Here is a 14,533-nt window from a genome sequence, read left to right as displayed (position 1 = left end):
TTTGAGTTAAACTAATCTGTATGAGTACTGTGAACTTACTCCATTTAAGTTGAAGTAATGAGGTATTTAATTAACTCATTACCTTCAACACTGAGCTGAAAACTCTTTTCAAATGAGTACAATTAACTTTCAGTCAATTTTGAGTTAATTACACTCATTTCATTTGATAAAGTTGACTATTGGGTTTTACAGTGTATGAATTGTCTTCATCACTTTTAAAAACTAAGTTTAATGGTGTTTTACTGTAAATCTCTCTAAAATTGCATTGTAAAAATGCTTTTAACCAATTACAGGTTTTAACCATTAAAATCACATTCATAATTTAGTGTAGAGACAAAGAAAAATCTAAAAAAACTACCACTACAAATTGAATTGAATTAAACAAAACACTCCAGTAATAAGCCCCAATGAAGCAACAATGTTGTGCAGTTGCAAAAAAAATGCTGCCACATATTATAGATATGTGAAGTGATTTGTGTAGATGAGCCGAATAGCTGTTTATTCAATGTAAGTGGTGGATCAATAAAGACTGATGAGAGAGCTTTTTTTAATCTGTACGCTCTGCTTACACCAGTGCTGTGACAGCGCTGTCGACCTCTTTGATTTGTGACTTTGCAGCGGTCAATCATAGTGCTGCCTCAAAAACCTGTTGGTTAGCGGAATTGATTTAGCACTTTCCACGTCTTTATCACCTTGTAATTACGCTTGGTGTTGACACAAATATACTTGGCCTCCCCTCCACGCCTCTGTGCAGCAGAATTTATGCACTCCGGTTTTATGACCACTGCTTTATGAGTGGGACCGCTAGAGTTAGGCTTGAGTTCTAGCCAACGGGCCTATATTTCATTCAGTAAGGTCAACGTTCCAGGGGAAACACCCGTAAAACAAGAGCAGCAGCAACCCCACATTGTCTGAAATGATACTTGAGGACGCTTCTGAAGAGGTCTACAAGATTCGAGAGATACAAGTGCAGCCACTTTCGAAAATATCGCTGTCAAAAAAAGCCAGTTCAATTACATGTTTTTTTCCAGCATGCTTCGTTCCAAACATGTATGACTTTCTTCTGTGATGCTCTAAGATGATATTTTGAAAGAAAGATTTTAGTCTAAAATGCAAAATCCAAATCCACTGGATCCCAGTGACTTTTATTGTTCACTGTAAACAAAAATAGTGCTTACATGTCAGTCACAGAGGGATTAAAAGTAAGAGCTGATAAATATAAATACTCCTGATGACAAAATTACAGCCATGCTCCGGCTATCTGAGATGGTTCAACTCATTGTTTATACAAATTATAAATATGGCATGAGATAAAAATAAATGGCCCGTGAACATCCTTTCTGTGTTTTGGTAACCAACCATATCAGATTTAATATATACTTAGTGTTTTCTGAACAAACCTGCTTTGACTGTTCTGTTATTTAAACAGGAGGTTTGTTAGCTGTCATGTCTGTACAGTTTATTTATTCATTCATTTTCTTTTCGGCTTAGTCACTTCATTAATCTGAGGTCGCCACAGCGGAATGAACCGCCAACTTATTCAGCAAGTTTTATGCAGTGGATGCCCTTCCAGACACAACCCATCACTGGGAAACATCCACACACACTCATTCACACACATACACTGCAGACAATTTAGCCTACCCAATTCACCTATACCACATGTTTTTGGACTTGTGGGGGAAACCAGCGCACCCAGAGGAAACACCACACGAATACGGGGAGAACATGCAAACTCCACACAGAAATGCCAACTGACCCAGCTGAGGTTCGAACCAGCGACCTTCTTGCTGTGATGCTACCCAGTGCTACCCACTGCGCCACTGTGCAGCCTCTGTACAGTTTATTAATCATAATTAAAAACCAACTGTGACAAAATAAATGATAGTAGAATTCTTTCAGTCAAGATATAGTTCACTTGAAAAAGAGAATTCTGCTATATTGCAGTTTATAGATTTTTACTGTAACAATAGTATATGCCAGAAATCTTATATTTTCTATTTATCAGACATATTTAGAACACTTTGATATATTGAAAAACTAAATCACAATCCAGCCACAAAATACTATTAAATTCAAATTTTAAATCTTCTTTTTTTAATATTACTTCATTCAATCCACTCAATTTACCTGTTTTTTTTTACCAGGTCTATTAACATTTTTGTAAAGTGTTATTTATACTAATATATTTATTGCACTGAATGATGATGGAGCATTTTTACTCTTATCCTGACATTGAACATTGAATGTTATTTATAAAATTTTTACTTTACTTAAACTTTAATTGCATTTAATATGCATTTTAAAATAGGTGTTTCTTGTCGGCACAATATCCTAGGGGTTAGCACGCTACATATGGTGCAGTAGCACTTCAGGGCATCCCGAGTTAGAATCTCGGCTCAAGGACACTTCCCGTCTCTACCCTCTCTCTCTCTCTCCCACTTCGCTTCCTGTCTGAAATACTGTCCTATCCACTTAATAAAGGCAAAAAAGCCAAAAATTTCTAAAAAAATTTATAAAATAGGTGTCTCTTGTTTGACACAATGATCAAGTAATACCGAGTTCAGACTGCATGATTTTAGCCCTGATTTTGACTCACCGACAGGTTTTGAGAAATCGCAGACAAATGCCGGAAATCACAGGCAAATCGGTGCTCGTGCACATGAGCAACAATCACACAATGTGAACTATCAAAGACCCGATCTGAGAGAATCACTCAGTGATGGCTGTCGGCGATTCAAATCATGCCATGTGAAATGTGTTCTGACTGAAAATAACATCAGCGATCACTTACAGCCTGAGAGAGCAGCATCCACCAGTGTTGGTATCTGCATGCCAGCGGGAGGTTAGGGGAGAAGTTAAAAGTGCTCATTTTCAGTTTATTTGGGCCCAAGAACTGGAGGAAAACTAGTGGAAATTTGACAGGAGATCCTGTTTCATGTGTCATCTGAGCAATATCACAACCGGGTCGATAAAGAAAAAAGTTGAGGAGAAATTGCTAATTCCCTTCAAACCCAGGTGAGCAAAATAAGTACATTTTCTGCCCCACTAAAGGCTTCTTTTTCATTATGTAGTAAACAACAAAAGATATACTGAGTGACCTCGCATTGTGTTCCTTATTACTTGAATTGTTTACTTGGTTACATGCTCTATTTCGCTGCTGAATAACCAATCAGGGCTGCGTTTCCTAAAACCATCATTATCTAAGGTCACAAGTTCTGTCGTTAAAAACATGGTTTATTGATTTGTGTGTTTCCCAAATCTATCGTTCCAACGAACATTCGCAAACTGCAGCGCAAACTTGTACACTTGCAACTACACCTCTAGAGATGTAGTTAGAAGCATAGTTCCCCTTCGGGAAGGGAACGTCAATGCTTTGTGGAAATTTCCACTATGATGAAATCCCCATAGTAGAAGTTTCCACATAGCATTTCCATTCCCCCCTTGGGGAACGAGGGTTACTTTAGTAACTGGAGCGTTCCTGGCTGTGTTCTATTTGTCGTTATCCCCCCTATGCCCTGTTCATTTAACATTCTAACATTTAAACTTTGAATGATTTAAAAAAAAAAACATTAAAGTCATCTCTCTTAGGTGTAATTTGCTTTCAAAGTATTTTTACAGTTTTGTTTTAACAATCTTTATATTGACAACTGCATTCCCTTTGCAGTGCATTTTGAAAACATTTATGCCATTTTGAACACAGCCATGGCTCATGACGAAATATATAGGTGAGATAATTTAAAAGCAGAATTTACATTACGTCTCCAAGGCTTGTGAAAACAAAAATAGTGCATACATTAACGGTTTTAATTAAAAGTAGGTTATTTATTAAGAAATGTATCTGTATATGACATGGGCCTGTTGGTTGTAACATTTCTGCAGAATGTGTCAAATTATAAAAGTAGACTTTAAAAAAAAAATAAAGAAATAAACAAATAAACAAAATCCTACTTAATAATAATAATAATAATAATAATAATAATAATAATAATAATAATAATAATAATAAATTATAAATAAATTATAAAATAATAAATAAAAATTATAATATTTATTATTATTATTATTAAGTAGGATTTTTTCATTTCCTAATAAATAGCCTACTGTATATTAAGCCTATTTATATGATTTATATATGAGATTAGAATAAGTGTTAGCTTTGTGATTTTTTATGGAATAATCTCAATAATATTTGTAAAGGAAACATATATTGGTCCTATATATGTCATTTACATATATTCAATTAATATGGAAAACGAGTGCATGTTTTTACTAAAAATAATATTGGATTTCAAAATCGTTTGCGTGTAAAACTATATAATTTGCACAAAAAATTATGTTTTTTTTCTCTAAAGTAGTTACTGCACCCCGTTTAGAGCATTATGGGCGTTTTATGTTATAACTAATGTGGTCCAAACGATGCATCTGTGACAGAGCAACTATGGTTTTGGGAAACACTCGTCACTACATCGTTCTTTTCCCAAACGATGCATCGTACTATGATAGTTCAGCTGCGAGTTATGTCGTTGTTTTGGTAAACATACTCCAGATCGGTTTTGAACATCAATAATGGATTTTTAATTTTAGGTGAACTATCCCTTTAAGATAACATCGAGCTAAGTCAAAGGCAAAATTAAAACACATTGATTATTTCACTGGTGTATCTTTAAGAATCAGCTACACTATGTGTTCCTGCTTACATCCCATTTGTAAAACACAAAAACATATAGATTAAAGTGAATGCATCAAATAAAGTGGTTTGCTTGGCCGACCACTCAATTTTCCGAAACACAACTACAGCAATGAATCAACAGCCTATTATTGAGAAAGTGCCTGTGTGGCCACAGCACTGCAATCGTCTACAGGCCACAGATGTAAAAGGAGTTTTCTCTTATGTCAATATGGCATGCTACAAAACACGCTCAATTTGCTGCTCGCAAATCTCTTGGAGAAAAATCATTTGCTTTCTTATAAAGACAACGTGTTGCTGATACGCTATTCATTGCATTGTGTGACTGATACACAACAATCAGAGCGGTAGAAAAAGAATGCCGCAAATCCTCATGCATTATATTTTATCTGAGGCACTTTTTCATAATGCTGCAATAAGAATGAACTGACTGAGCGCAGTACATCCCAGCGTTGTCATTGAGAATACAGTAAATGAATAGCTGCTAAGAGAAAGTCAGCGAGTATTGACCGATATGACTCATCTTATGGCCAGCTGCGTATTATTCATCATTAGTGAGGAGATGGATAGGGCGAGATAAGAGAAAAAAAATCCAAATACATGCAGAGCGCTGCAACTAACAAATCAGCCAAGGCCACGAAGCCAACAGCACTGAACTAAAACTCTGGCCTTGTATGTGTGTGTTTATGCAGGAGATGTGAGGAAGCACAGACCTTGCTGAGGATGTAGATCAAATCTCCTCTCTGGAAGGCCAACTCGTCCGGTCCCTCAGCTTCACAGTCCCACAATCCTTGGTAATAATTGGCATAATCTGAGGTCCCTAGATTTGAGAAAAAAAGAGAAGATTTTATCAATACACTTTCGCAAATATTGCCATCAATAAAAGCTTGTTCAATTACATGTCAGTCGCAGAGAGATTAAAAGTAAGAGCTGACAAATATACTTGTCAGAATATAATAACATAAACAGTCCGATGACAAAATCACAGCCATGCTCCGGCTATCTGAGATGGTTCAACTCATTGTTTATACAAATTATAAATTTGACATGAAATAAAAATACATTTTCAGTAGACATCCTTTCTGTGTTTTTGTAAGCAACCATATCAGATTTAATATATGAAGAGTTCACATGCAAACGCCTCTAAATGCCCTCCGATATTTTCTTCTAAAATTAGCATTTTTCTCAACATCCTATGTTTATGTGAGTTATTTCAATTTAAAGTGAATGAAAAGAACTTAATGTTTGCTATAAAAGTGAAAATACTGAACATAAAAATAGGAGCCTGTAAAAACGCTACACTGTAAAAAAAATTGAGTCAGTACAACAACAAAAAAACATTATCCTTACTTCCTTTGGCTTTTTGAAAACATCAGCTGCACTGACCTAAATTATTTGTCAGTAATACAAAAACATTTAGTTGGGTTAACATTAGATTATTAGTTTTCTGGAGAGGTGAACTACTCTGTAACAAAACTTTTTAAGTTGTGGCCACTGAAAATGTTTGGACTGCAAAACTGGAATGCCTGAAGTTGAGTGAACAAAAAAAACTAATCCTTATATCCTTTTGTTTTTACACTTGTACTTAACATTATTTTTTAAATGATTTTTTTCACCTTTAATTGATAGGACAGTAAAGAGTATAGACAGGAACGTGTGGGGAGAGGAGAGAAGGGAAGAATCAGCATAGGACCTCGAGGCAAGAATCAAACTCAGGTCACCGTGAACACCGGAGTGTTGACGCACTAACCATTACACCATTGGCATCGACATGTACTCAGCTTTTGAAAACATCACTTGTACTGACCTAAAATGTCTGAAATTGATTGATTAAAAAAACTCTTGTGGAAATTGATACTAAGAAACAATACATTATCAGAACAAACAAACACAGTTCAATTGAAAAAAACAACTAAACCAGAGACAAATGTTAACAAAACATTTATTAGACACAGAATTAGAAGCAGAACAGGAGTAAACAGGACAATGGTAAACAAGAGAAGGATCAAAACATGGCAGGACAAACAGGGAAAAATGTTTTGTAATGTGTCACATGTGAAGCGTGCCTTCCTGTTTTTTTGTTTGCTTGTTTTGATAATGTATTTTTTTTAGTACCAATTGCCAAAAGAGTTTTTTTTTTAGTTCTCTCAACTTCACACATTTAAGGTCAGTGCAGCCGATGTTAATAAAAGTCAAGTACACGTCGGCGCCAATGGTGTAGTGGTTAGTGTGTTAACACGTGGCACTATGGTGTACACAGCAACCTGAGTTCAATTCCCACCTCGATGTCCTATGCCGATCCTTCCCCTCTCCTCTCCCCATGCTTTCCTGTCTATACTCTCAACTGTCCTATCAGTTAAAGGTGAAAAAAAATTATGACTATACGAGAAAAAACTCAACTCAACTTGTTTACTCAACTTCAGGCATTCTAGTTCTACAGACAAAAAAAGTTCAGTTGGCACAACTTAAAAAGTTTTGTTACAGAGTAGTTCACCTCTCCAGAAGACTAATAATCTTATGTTAACCCAACTAAATGTGTTTTAAATTACTGACTTATAATTTTAGGTCAGTGCAGCTGATGTTTTCAAAAGTTGAGTGAACAAGATAAAGCTAAATGAAATAAGGATAATGTTTTTTTTTTGTTGTTGTACTTTTAGAAGACTTTTAGAAGAAAGTTTCTGCTGGCATTTAGAGGCTCTTGCATCTGAACTCTTCATATATGTAATGTTTTCTGAACAAACCTAAGTATGTTAAACCAAAAATGTACTAAAATGTTAAAGAAATGGACAGACATATCAGCTAATGAATCTTTGAATTATATAACATAATTCCTAATATAACTCAGAGGTTCATTAGCTGCTATGTCTGTTAATTTCTTTGTGATAATTAAATATCAACAGTGCCAAAAATGATAATAGAAATCTTTCTTTATCTTAAAGAAATAGTTCACCAAAAAATTTTAACTCTAATATTTACTCCCCTGTCTTGGTCTGATATTATGGTCTGAAAGAAAGTGAGTTTTCAACATAAAAACAATCGAAGCTGATTTACATAAACCCCACTAAAACTCAGTGTGTCAATAATTGGCATAACTTAAAGCCTCTTGATTTTAAAACAGAATTTCTTTCCATAAATTCCACAAATAAACACATATAAAGTACTCACCAGTTCTCTCACTGCACTCTTCAGCATTGTCAGAAGTTTCATCATCTGGAAAATAAATAGTTAAAAAGTATAGTATAAAAAGTTCAAAGGTTATAAAAATACAGAACAAGTGCCATCTATTAATTGATCAAATTCTGCCAATTTACGCTACATCTTCCAACTTCCGGATCAAATTTGTGTCCTTCTTTTCTAAGAGTTTTAAACAATATCTGCAGCTCCTGTGTGATTTATGGCGGAGGTGCCAGGCTGGGTTAGATGGCTAGTGTGTTTCAGGCAGACAGGCATTGATTCTGGGCGTGGCACCTCTAGGTCTATGAGGTGACAGTGATAGCCCAGCTTTCTGTCTCCCACATCCATCCTCACGCTGTCAGCCTGCCGATAAAACCACCGTCCAGCAACCCTATACTTCCCACAGCACGCGCTTGCCCTGAGCTTCCAGGAACAGCATACAGAAAAAAAACCTGTAAAGCTAAAGTAGCCCTTTGCCATATGCCCACGTGCAAAATGTATGTCTAAAACGTGTTGTTGAAGGCTTACTTTTATAACTAAATATGTTAATTAGCGTTGTCAAAATTTGAATTGTGTGCAGTGTAAAAATGTGTTTGTTTAACTAAATTGACTTTATAAGTAAACTGACTTGAAACTAATGTAGAACTAGATTTATTTTAAGTTATATTAATATACAAAACATGTGTTGTCATGACTTACAGGTTATTTACTTTTTTTTACAGTGTCTGTGCATTCTGAATCTAAAACATTTACAGAAAAACATTTCCTAATTCTTGCAAATCTGAAATGTTACTTGCTATTTCTATTCAATTTATTTCTTGTTTTCATTTCCCATTTCTGACTATTTCTAGAAAAGCTGAGTTTATATATTCTATTTCTGACATTTTTAAAAATCCAGTTTCGAGTTTGTAATTCACAATTCTGCCATTATACTTCATTTTATGAGTTTATATATTGGGATTCTCATTTTCTTGCTAATTCTGACTTTTTTCTTGCTGTTCTTATGTTATATCTTGGATTACTGACTTATTTGCCAGCAAATATGAGTTTACATAACACATAATTTTTTTTTCTTTTTTCCTCATTCTCACAACTTCGAATCTGCATTTCTTGCAGTTGTGACCTTATATCTTTCAATCCTGATTTTTTTACATTAAATAAACATACAAAACTCGTGTTGTCATGACATATAGGTTATTTACTTTTTACAGTGTCTGTGCATTCTGAATCTAAAACATTTACAGGAAAAAGATCTTTCATTTTTGTGATGGAATTAAAGCAAACATTGTGAATTAATATACAGCAGCACATATTTATTTAATTTTATCTTTACAAAACTGTAATATTGTGAAAAAAATATAAAAAATTAAATGGTTTATTTATTTATATTTACATATATTTTAACATTTATCAATACTTGATCCTCATCTCATACTCTGTTGTAGTGATTTAATGCTCAAAAACATGCTTTATTATTATTATTACCAATGCTGAAATGTTATAGTGCTTAATATTTGTGTGAAAAAAAATGATCATTAAGTTATGCTTGTTACTTTAGTTTATTAAATGAAGACAACATTATATAACATTTGACTTGATGTTTTAAGTAAGTTTAATCTAATAAAAATTTACATTATAATTGCTTATAAAGTTAATTTGTTTAAGCCTAAAATAAGGCAGCAGCTAATTTACATGTTAGCATTTTACAGAATTCTTTAATTAACATATATAGTGCTCAGTATAACGGAGTACACCCCATATTGAAAATTAATGTTTTTAGCAATTTCTCAGTGAATATAAGCAATGTATTTTGGTGCATTTAAACAGAACTGATTTATTAAACAGATATATTTATTAAAATAATATTTTAGTCACCAAACATATTTAGAAACTGAAAGATAATACAATTAAACTCATGCCAAATATTGCAAAATAAATTACAACCTACAAAATTTCAACAACATTTTTTACTTTTTTTTTTGCTTCTCTTGATTTTTCCCTTTTTTTTAAACTTGTATTTAATATTTTTCTATAACATATAAATTTGGGTGTACTAGTTTTTGGACCGTTGTAGTAAGTTGTTTTGTTAGATAAGCTCCATATTTGGCTTCAGTACTGACTAATCTAATGTATATGTACAAATATAATATTGTATATCTTCCTATTAAAAATATGAATTTAAAAGATAGATTTGTGAGGGGTGTACTTATATGTGCTGAGCACTGTAGCTCAAAGTTTAAATAAATGTTTTTTTATTAAATTTAACTCATCAATTTCATTCTAATCAAAAAATTAAATTTCTCTAAATAAATCTTCCTCAAATTTTTGATCTATGTGCTATATTATTGCATGTAAATCGTTTCTTTAAAACCATTAGTTCGCATATTAACACTTAATTCAGCACTTTTCAGACAATGTCATAAAAGCACTTTTGCTCAGCACTTTTCCAAACTGAAAATCTGAGAGGCACAAGATGATGAGAGGGAGATGAATGAAGGGCGGAAAAGTGAGAGAGGTGGTTACTCGATCCGCCATCTGTGGCCAGCTCAGCTGCCCAGCACACATGGCAAAATAAGGTGAAAACGACAGCACTCCAGAGTGATCTATTTCTCCTCAGAGATCTCATTAGGTCCTGCGAGGGCCCTGCTATCACTTTGGGTGACCAGATCTTGATGTATATGCTCTTATTGACGATGTTCAACATTTTAGCATTGATGGTAACAACCTTGCTAGCTTTGCTCCACTTGAATCCCATCAAGAGCTGATGCCATTAGTGAAATTTACAGTCATGTAAACTTAAAAACCAATAGCATCCCCTTGATTTGTTTACAGTGAGATGCGTTGTTTTTACCTGGAAGTATTTCATAAATGTCCTCTTCTTCATCATCTTCTTCATCTTCCAGAGGCAGCGCTTGGTGTTTCCACTCTTCACGGCTGTTTTGAGTTTTTTTCGGGGTTGTAAGCTGTGCAGATGCTGCTCCGGGATGTGGAGGTGGTGGTGTGGTTGCTCGTTCAATATCATCATATGTCTCTTCCTCTTCCTCCACCTCTTCTTCTTCCTCATCATCATCAAAGGGGATGAAGTTTGAGCTCAAATCTTGGAGAGAAGCCATAAAATCAATCACTAACACAGAAACAATGAAAGGTACAGCAAACAAATAACCAATGTACTGGCCTTTGAAACCACTGGTGAATATGCTTCTATTTTAATATATTTAGATTTAGATTTATTATTTTAGATGCAACTGAAACCGGTCACACTCTACAGCAACTGGAGTATCAGGAAACAGTTTAATATCTACTACCACCCAATAGATATTCTACAGACTGTAAGTATCTTTGTAAATACTTGCCAACTTATTCATCTCACACTAACAACTTTAAACTAACAGTATATTAATGATCTATTATTACTCTTAATATTAAAGAGAGATAGCTGACATGTAGATGCAAATTTACTTACAGTCATCAATATTTTTAAATGATCAAAATTAAGTGAAACCAATGATAAAAGCAGCATAATGCCATTTGTGTAAAAAGTTGACATCAAAATAACATGAATTTTCTAGTTTCTCAGTCTCATTTTCCCTGGTTGAGCTCAGATCTTTGAGAGAAGCTATAAAAATAATGATAAATGCCTAAACAATTAAAACAACATCAGGCAAACAGTACATTGTACATACAGTTATGTTTGACACCACTGGTGAAAATGGTTCTATTTCAATGTATTTTTATTTTTATTTTTATCTTTATCTTTATTTTAATATTTCTCAAATGTAATTTATTCCTGTACTGGCTAAACTGAAGTTTAAGCTGCAGTTACTTTAGTCTTCAGTCTTACGTCACTTTCCTAATCTTGAAAAGAAGCCTTAAATTAAACATTAATTCTTAAATTAATGGGAAAGAAAATCTGTTTATTCACCCCCTACTTCTTTCAAACCTGGGATTCATTCGTGGGAGTCTGTCTTCCTACTTCTTCAAAATAAACTTTATTTTATGCTTAGTAGTAGAAAGAATCGCATTTATGTTTGCAACAAGTGAAGGGTGTGTAAATAATGACAATTAAAATTTTTGTGAGAACTGTCCCTTAAATTTTAACTTGTTTATTAAACATGTATAAAATCAGTATGGCTTAACAGCTGTACTGATGTTTGGGTAAAATAGCACTATTAATTGTGTGATGTACCAAATCTACATAATATGTTATTACATTATTTATATTATGTCTATTGTAATATGCCATTTTAAGTTCTGACTCCGTTAATTCCAGTTTATGTCAACCAGCTACAAAAAAACAAAAGCAGCTGATTATCAACTGTTTCATGTTGTAGACATTAACACACAAAAACAAAATGAGGTGCGTATGAACCTGCTTCACCAAGAGCAACTGTTGTTTAGTTCAGATGAACTTTGAGAGTTTACACAACTAATTATGAGCCTTGATCAAGTCACTTGCACTGGAGTGGCCAAATATGTATGTATGTATTTATTTATTTATGAAGTTTTTATTTTATTTCATTTCATTTCCTTTTCTTTTCGGCTTACCCTCTTTATTCATCAGGGGTCACCACAATGGAATTAACTGCCAACCTATTCAGCATATGTTTTTACGCAGCGGATGCCCTTCCAGCTGCAACCCAACACTGGGAAACACCCATAAACTCCTGCATTCAAACACATACACTACGGTCAATTTAGCTTATTCAATTGACCTATACCGCATGTCTTTGGACTGTGGGGAAAATGGAGCACCCAGAGTAAACCTATGCGAATACGGGGAGAACATAAACACTCCACACAGATATGCCAACTGACCCAGCCAAGGCTCGAATCAGCGACCTTGTGCTACCCACTGCGCCACCGTGATGCCTCCTTATTTATTTACTTATTTGTTTGTTTGTTTTTTGTTTTCTACATTTGCAGATGCAACTGAATTTCATCACACTCTTGAAGCACAAGTATTAGTAAACAGCTTAATATTTACTACTCTACTACCACTTTATTTTGGTATCTGTCTCCAAACAGATATTCATCTGACTTTAAGTAACTTTGCAAAACAAAACTTGCCAACTTATTAATCTTACATTAATAATAAGCATAACCTAATAACCTATTCTTACTCACTAATAATGAGAGTTAGCTGACGTGTAGCCGCAAATTTGCTTAGTCGACAAAATTGCTAAAGAGGACCATCAAAATAAAGTGTAACCAAATAGGATAGAGGCATAATTCAATTTAAGAAATAAATTGAAATTCCAATGAAAATAACTTTAACTTCCTATTCTCTAAGTCTAGTTTTTTTCTCTCTTTTTTTGCCACAATTTTCCATAATGACAGTGGGACACAAGATGCATCAACTCTTCGTTTTTAATTAATTATTAACTGCAATTAAATAAAACTTTTCTAATTTTTTACTAAATTTCAATTTCATGTAAACTTTATCTGTTTTATCTGTTTTAATTTTCAATTCACCTTTTACTGATTTTTAGTACATTCTTAGATTTTTGTCATCCACCATAGCATAATAAAATAAAGGTGTTAAACTTGACATTTATTACAGTGCTAATACAGAACTCTTGTGCCAGTTGGCTGTATCTACATGTGCGAAGGGGGATGGGGAGGGAGAAAACTATCTCAGGAGTGTCCATTACTTCCCGCAAATCAGAGGGCCGCATTGAGCCCATTTTAGAGTGGCGAGGATGCCTCAGATCTGTCTCAGATGGAGCGAGAGCCTGATTGCAGGTGACTGAGCTCTGTAACACAGGCTATCGTATCCTCACTGCCTGGATGCCAAGCAGGACCAGATCGATGCCCCTAAAGGATGACCGGGCAAATCCCAATCAATTTCCTGTAAAGAGCGCAGTGCTACGGGGAAGAGGAGGCAGCCTGAGGCACGTTGGGCTCAGAAGCTCAATGACGTGCAGCATGAGGAGGTCTAGAGCTGGTCTTATTGGCTGTGCCGGAGGGAAAGTTATTGTTATGCCTCTTTTTTATAAAACTGCCCTTTTCACCTCAATATGATCACCGTGGTGCTCAGCCCAAGTCAGATGCATTTATAAAATGATATAAATATGTTTTGCATTTCAATAAAAATGCATTTCATGTGTGGCTTACCCTTAAGAACAAAATTGATCTGGTCCACCCATTCTCTTGCTTCCCGAGGACTGCTGGCGGTGAACTGTGGAGGAAAAGCTATCATTGTGGATTTGGAGGCTATTTTCATTCTTCATTGCAATGACAGCAGGATGACTGACTGAACGTCAGGGTTAATGTGAGTGTGTTTGTGTGTGTTGAACCTGGTAAGAGCGTCTTCCAGGAGCACTCATCTCAAAGCAGGAGTTCTTCTTGGAGTCTTTGCGTAAACTGGGAACCAACTCTGCACTGTAACCATTGATATAAAACGAGCCCTTCTGCTGCTTGTCTGAATTCAGAGCACCAAATGTAAAGTTTCTCAGCATCTCTGTATTTAATATTGTTGATACTTACAGTGCTCAGCATAATTAAGTACACACATTTTAAAAATGAATATTTTAAGCAATTTCTCAGTGAATATAGGCAATGTATTTTGGTGCATTCAAACAAAACAGATTTATTAAACAGATATATTTATTAAAATAATATTTTAGTCACCAAACTAAAATAGAAATAGAAATTGAAAGATAATACAAT

At 34.5% G+C, this 14,533-nt stretch overlaps 1 protein-coding gene across 1 annotated transcript in view; it reads right to left on the bottom strand.

Annotated features, from left to right (window-relative positions):
* The window catches only part of skap1 (src kinase associated phosphoprotein 1), a 50,039-nt gene that overhangs the window by 15,646 nt on the left and 19,860 nt on the right, over positions 1-14,533 (bottom strand). The window contains exons 7-11 of the mRNA XM_056469657.1: positions 14,161-14,285; positions 13,979-14,042; positions 10,716-10,961; positions 7,856-7,900; positions 5,404-5,510 (exon numbers count right to left, since the gene is read on the bottom strand). Of these exons, the coding sequence (XP_056325632.1) occupies positions 5,404-5,510; positions 7,856-7,900; positions 10,716-10,961; positions 13,979-14,042; positions 14,161-14,285 (587 nt within the window). The remainder of the gene's footprint in view (positions 1-5,403; positions 5,511-7,855; positions 7,901-10,715; positions 10,962-13,978; positions 14,043-14,160; positions 14,286-14,533) is intronic.

The sequence above is a fragment of the Danio aesculapii genome, chromosome 12 (assembly GCF_903798145.1).
Source record: "Danio aesculapii chromosome 12, fDanAes4.1, whole genome shotgun sequence".
Taxonomy (NCBI): Eukaryota; Metazoa; Chordata; class Actinopteri; order Cypriniformes; family Danionidae; genus Danio; species Danio aesculapii.
This window is presented reverse-complemented; position numbering and strand designations above follow the sequence as displayed.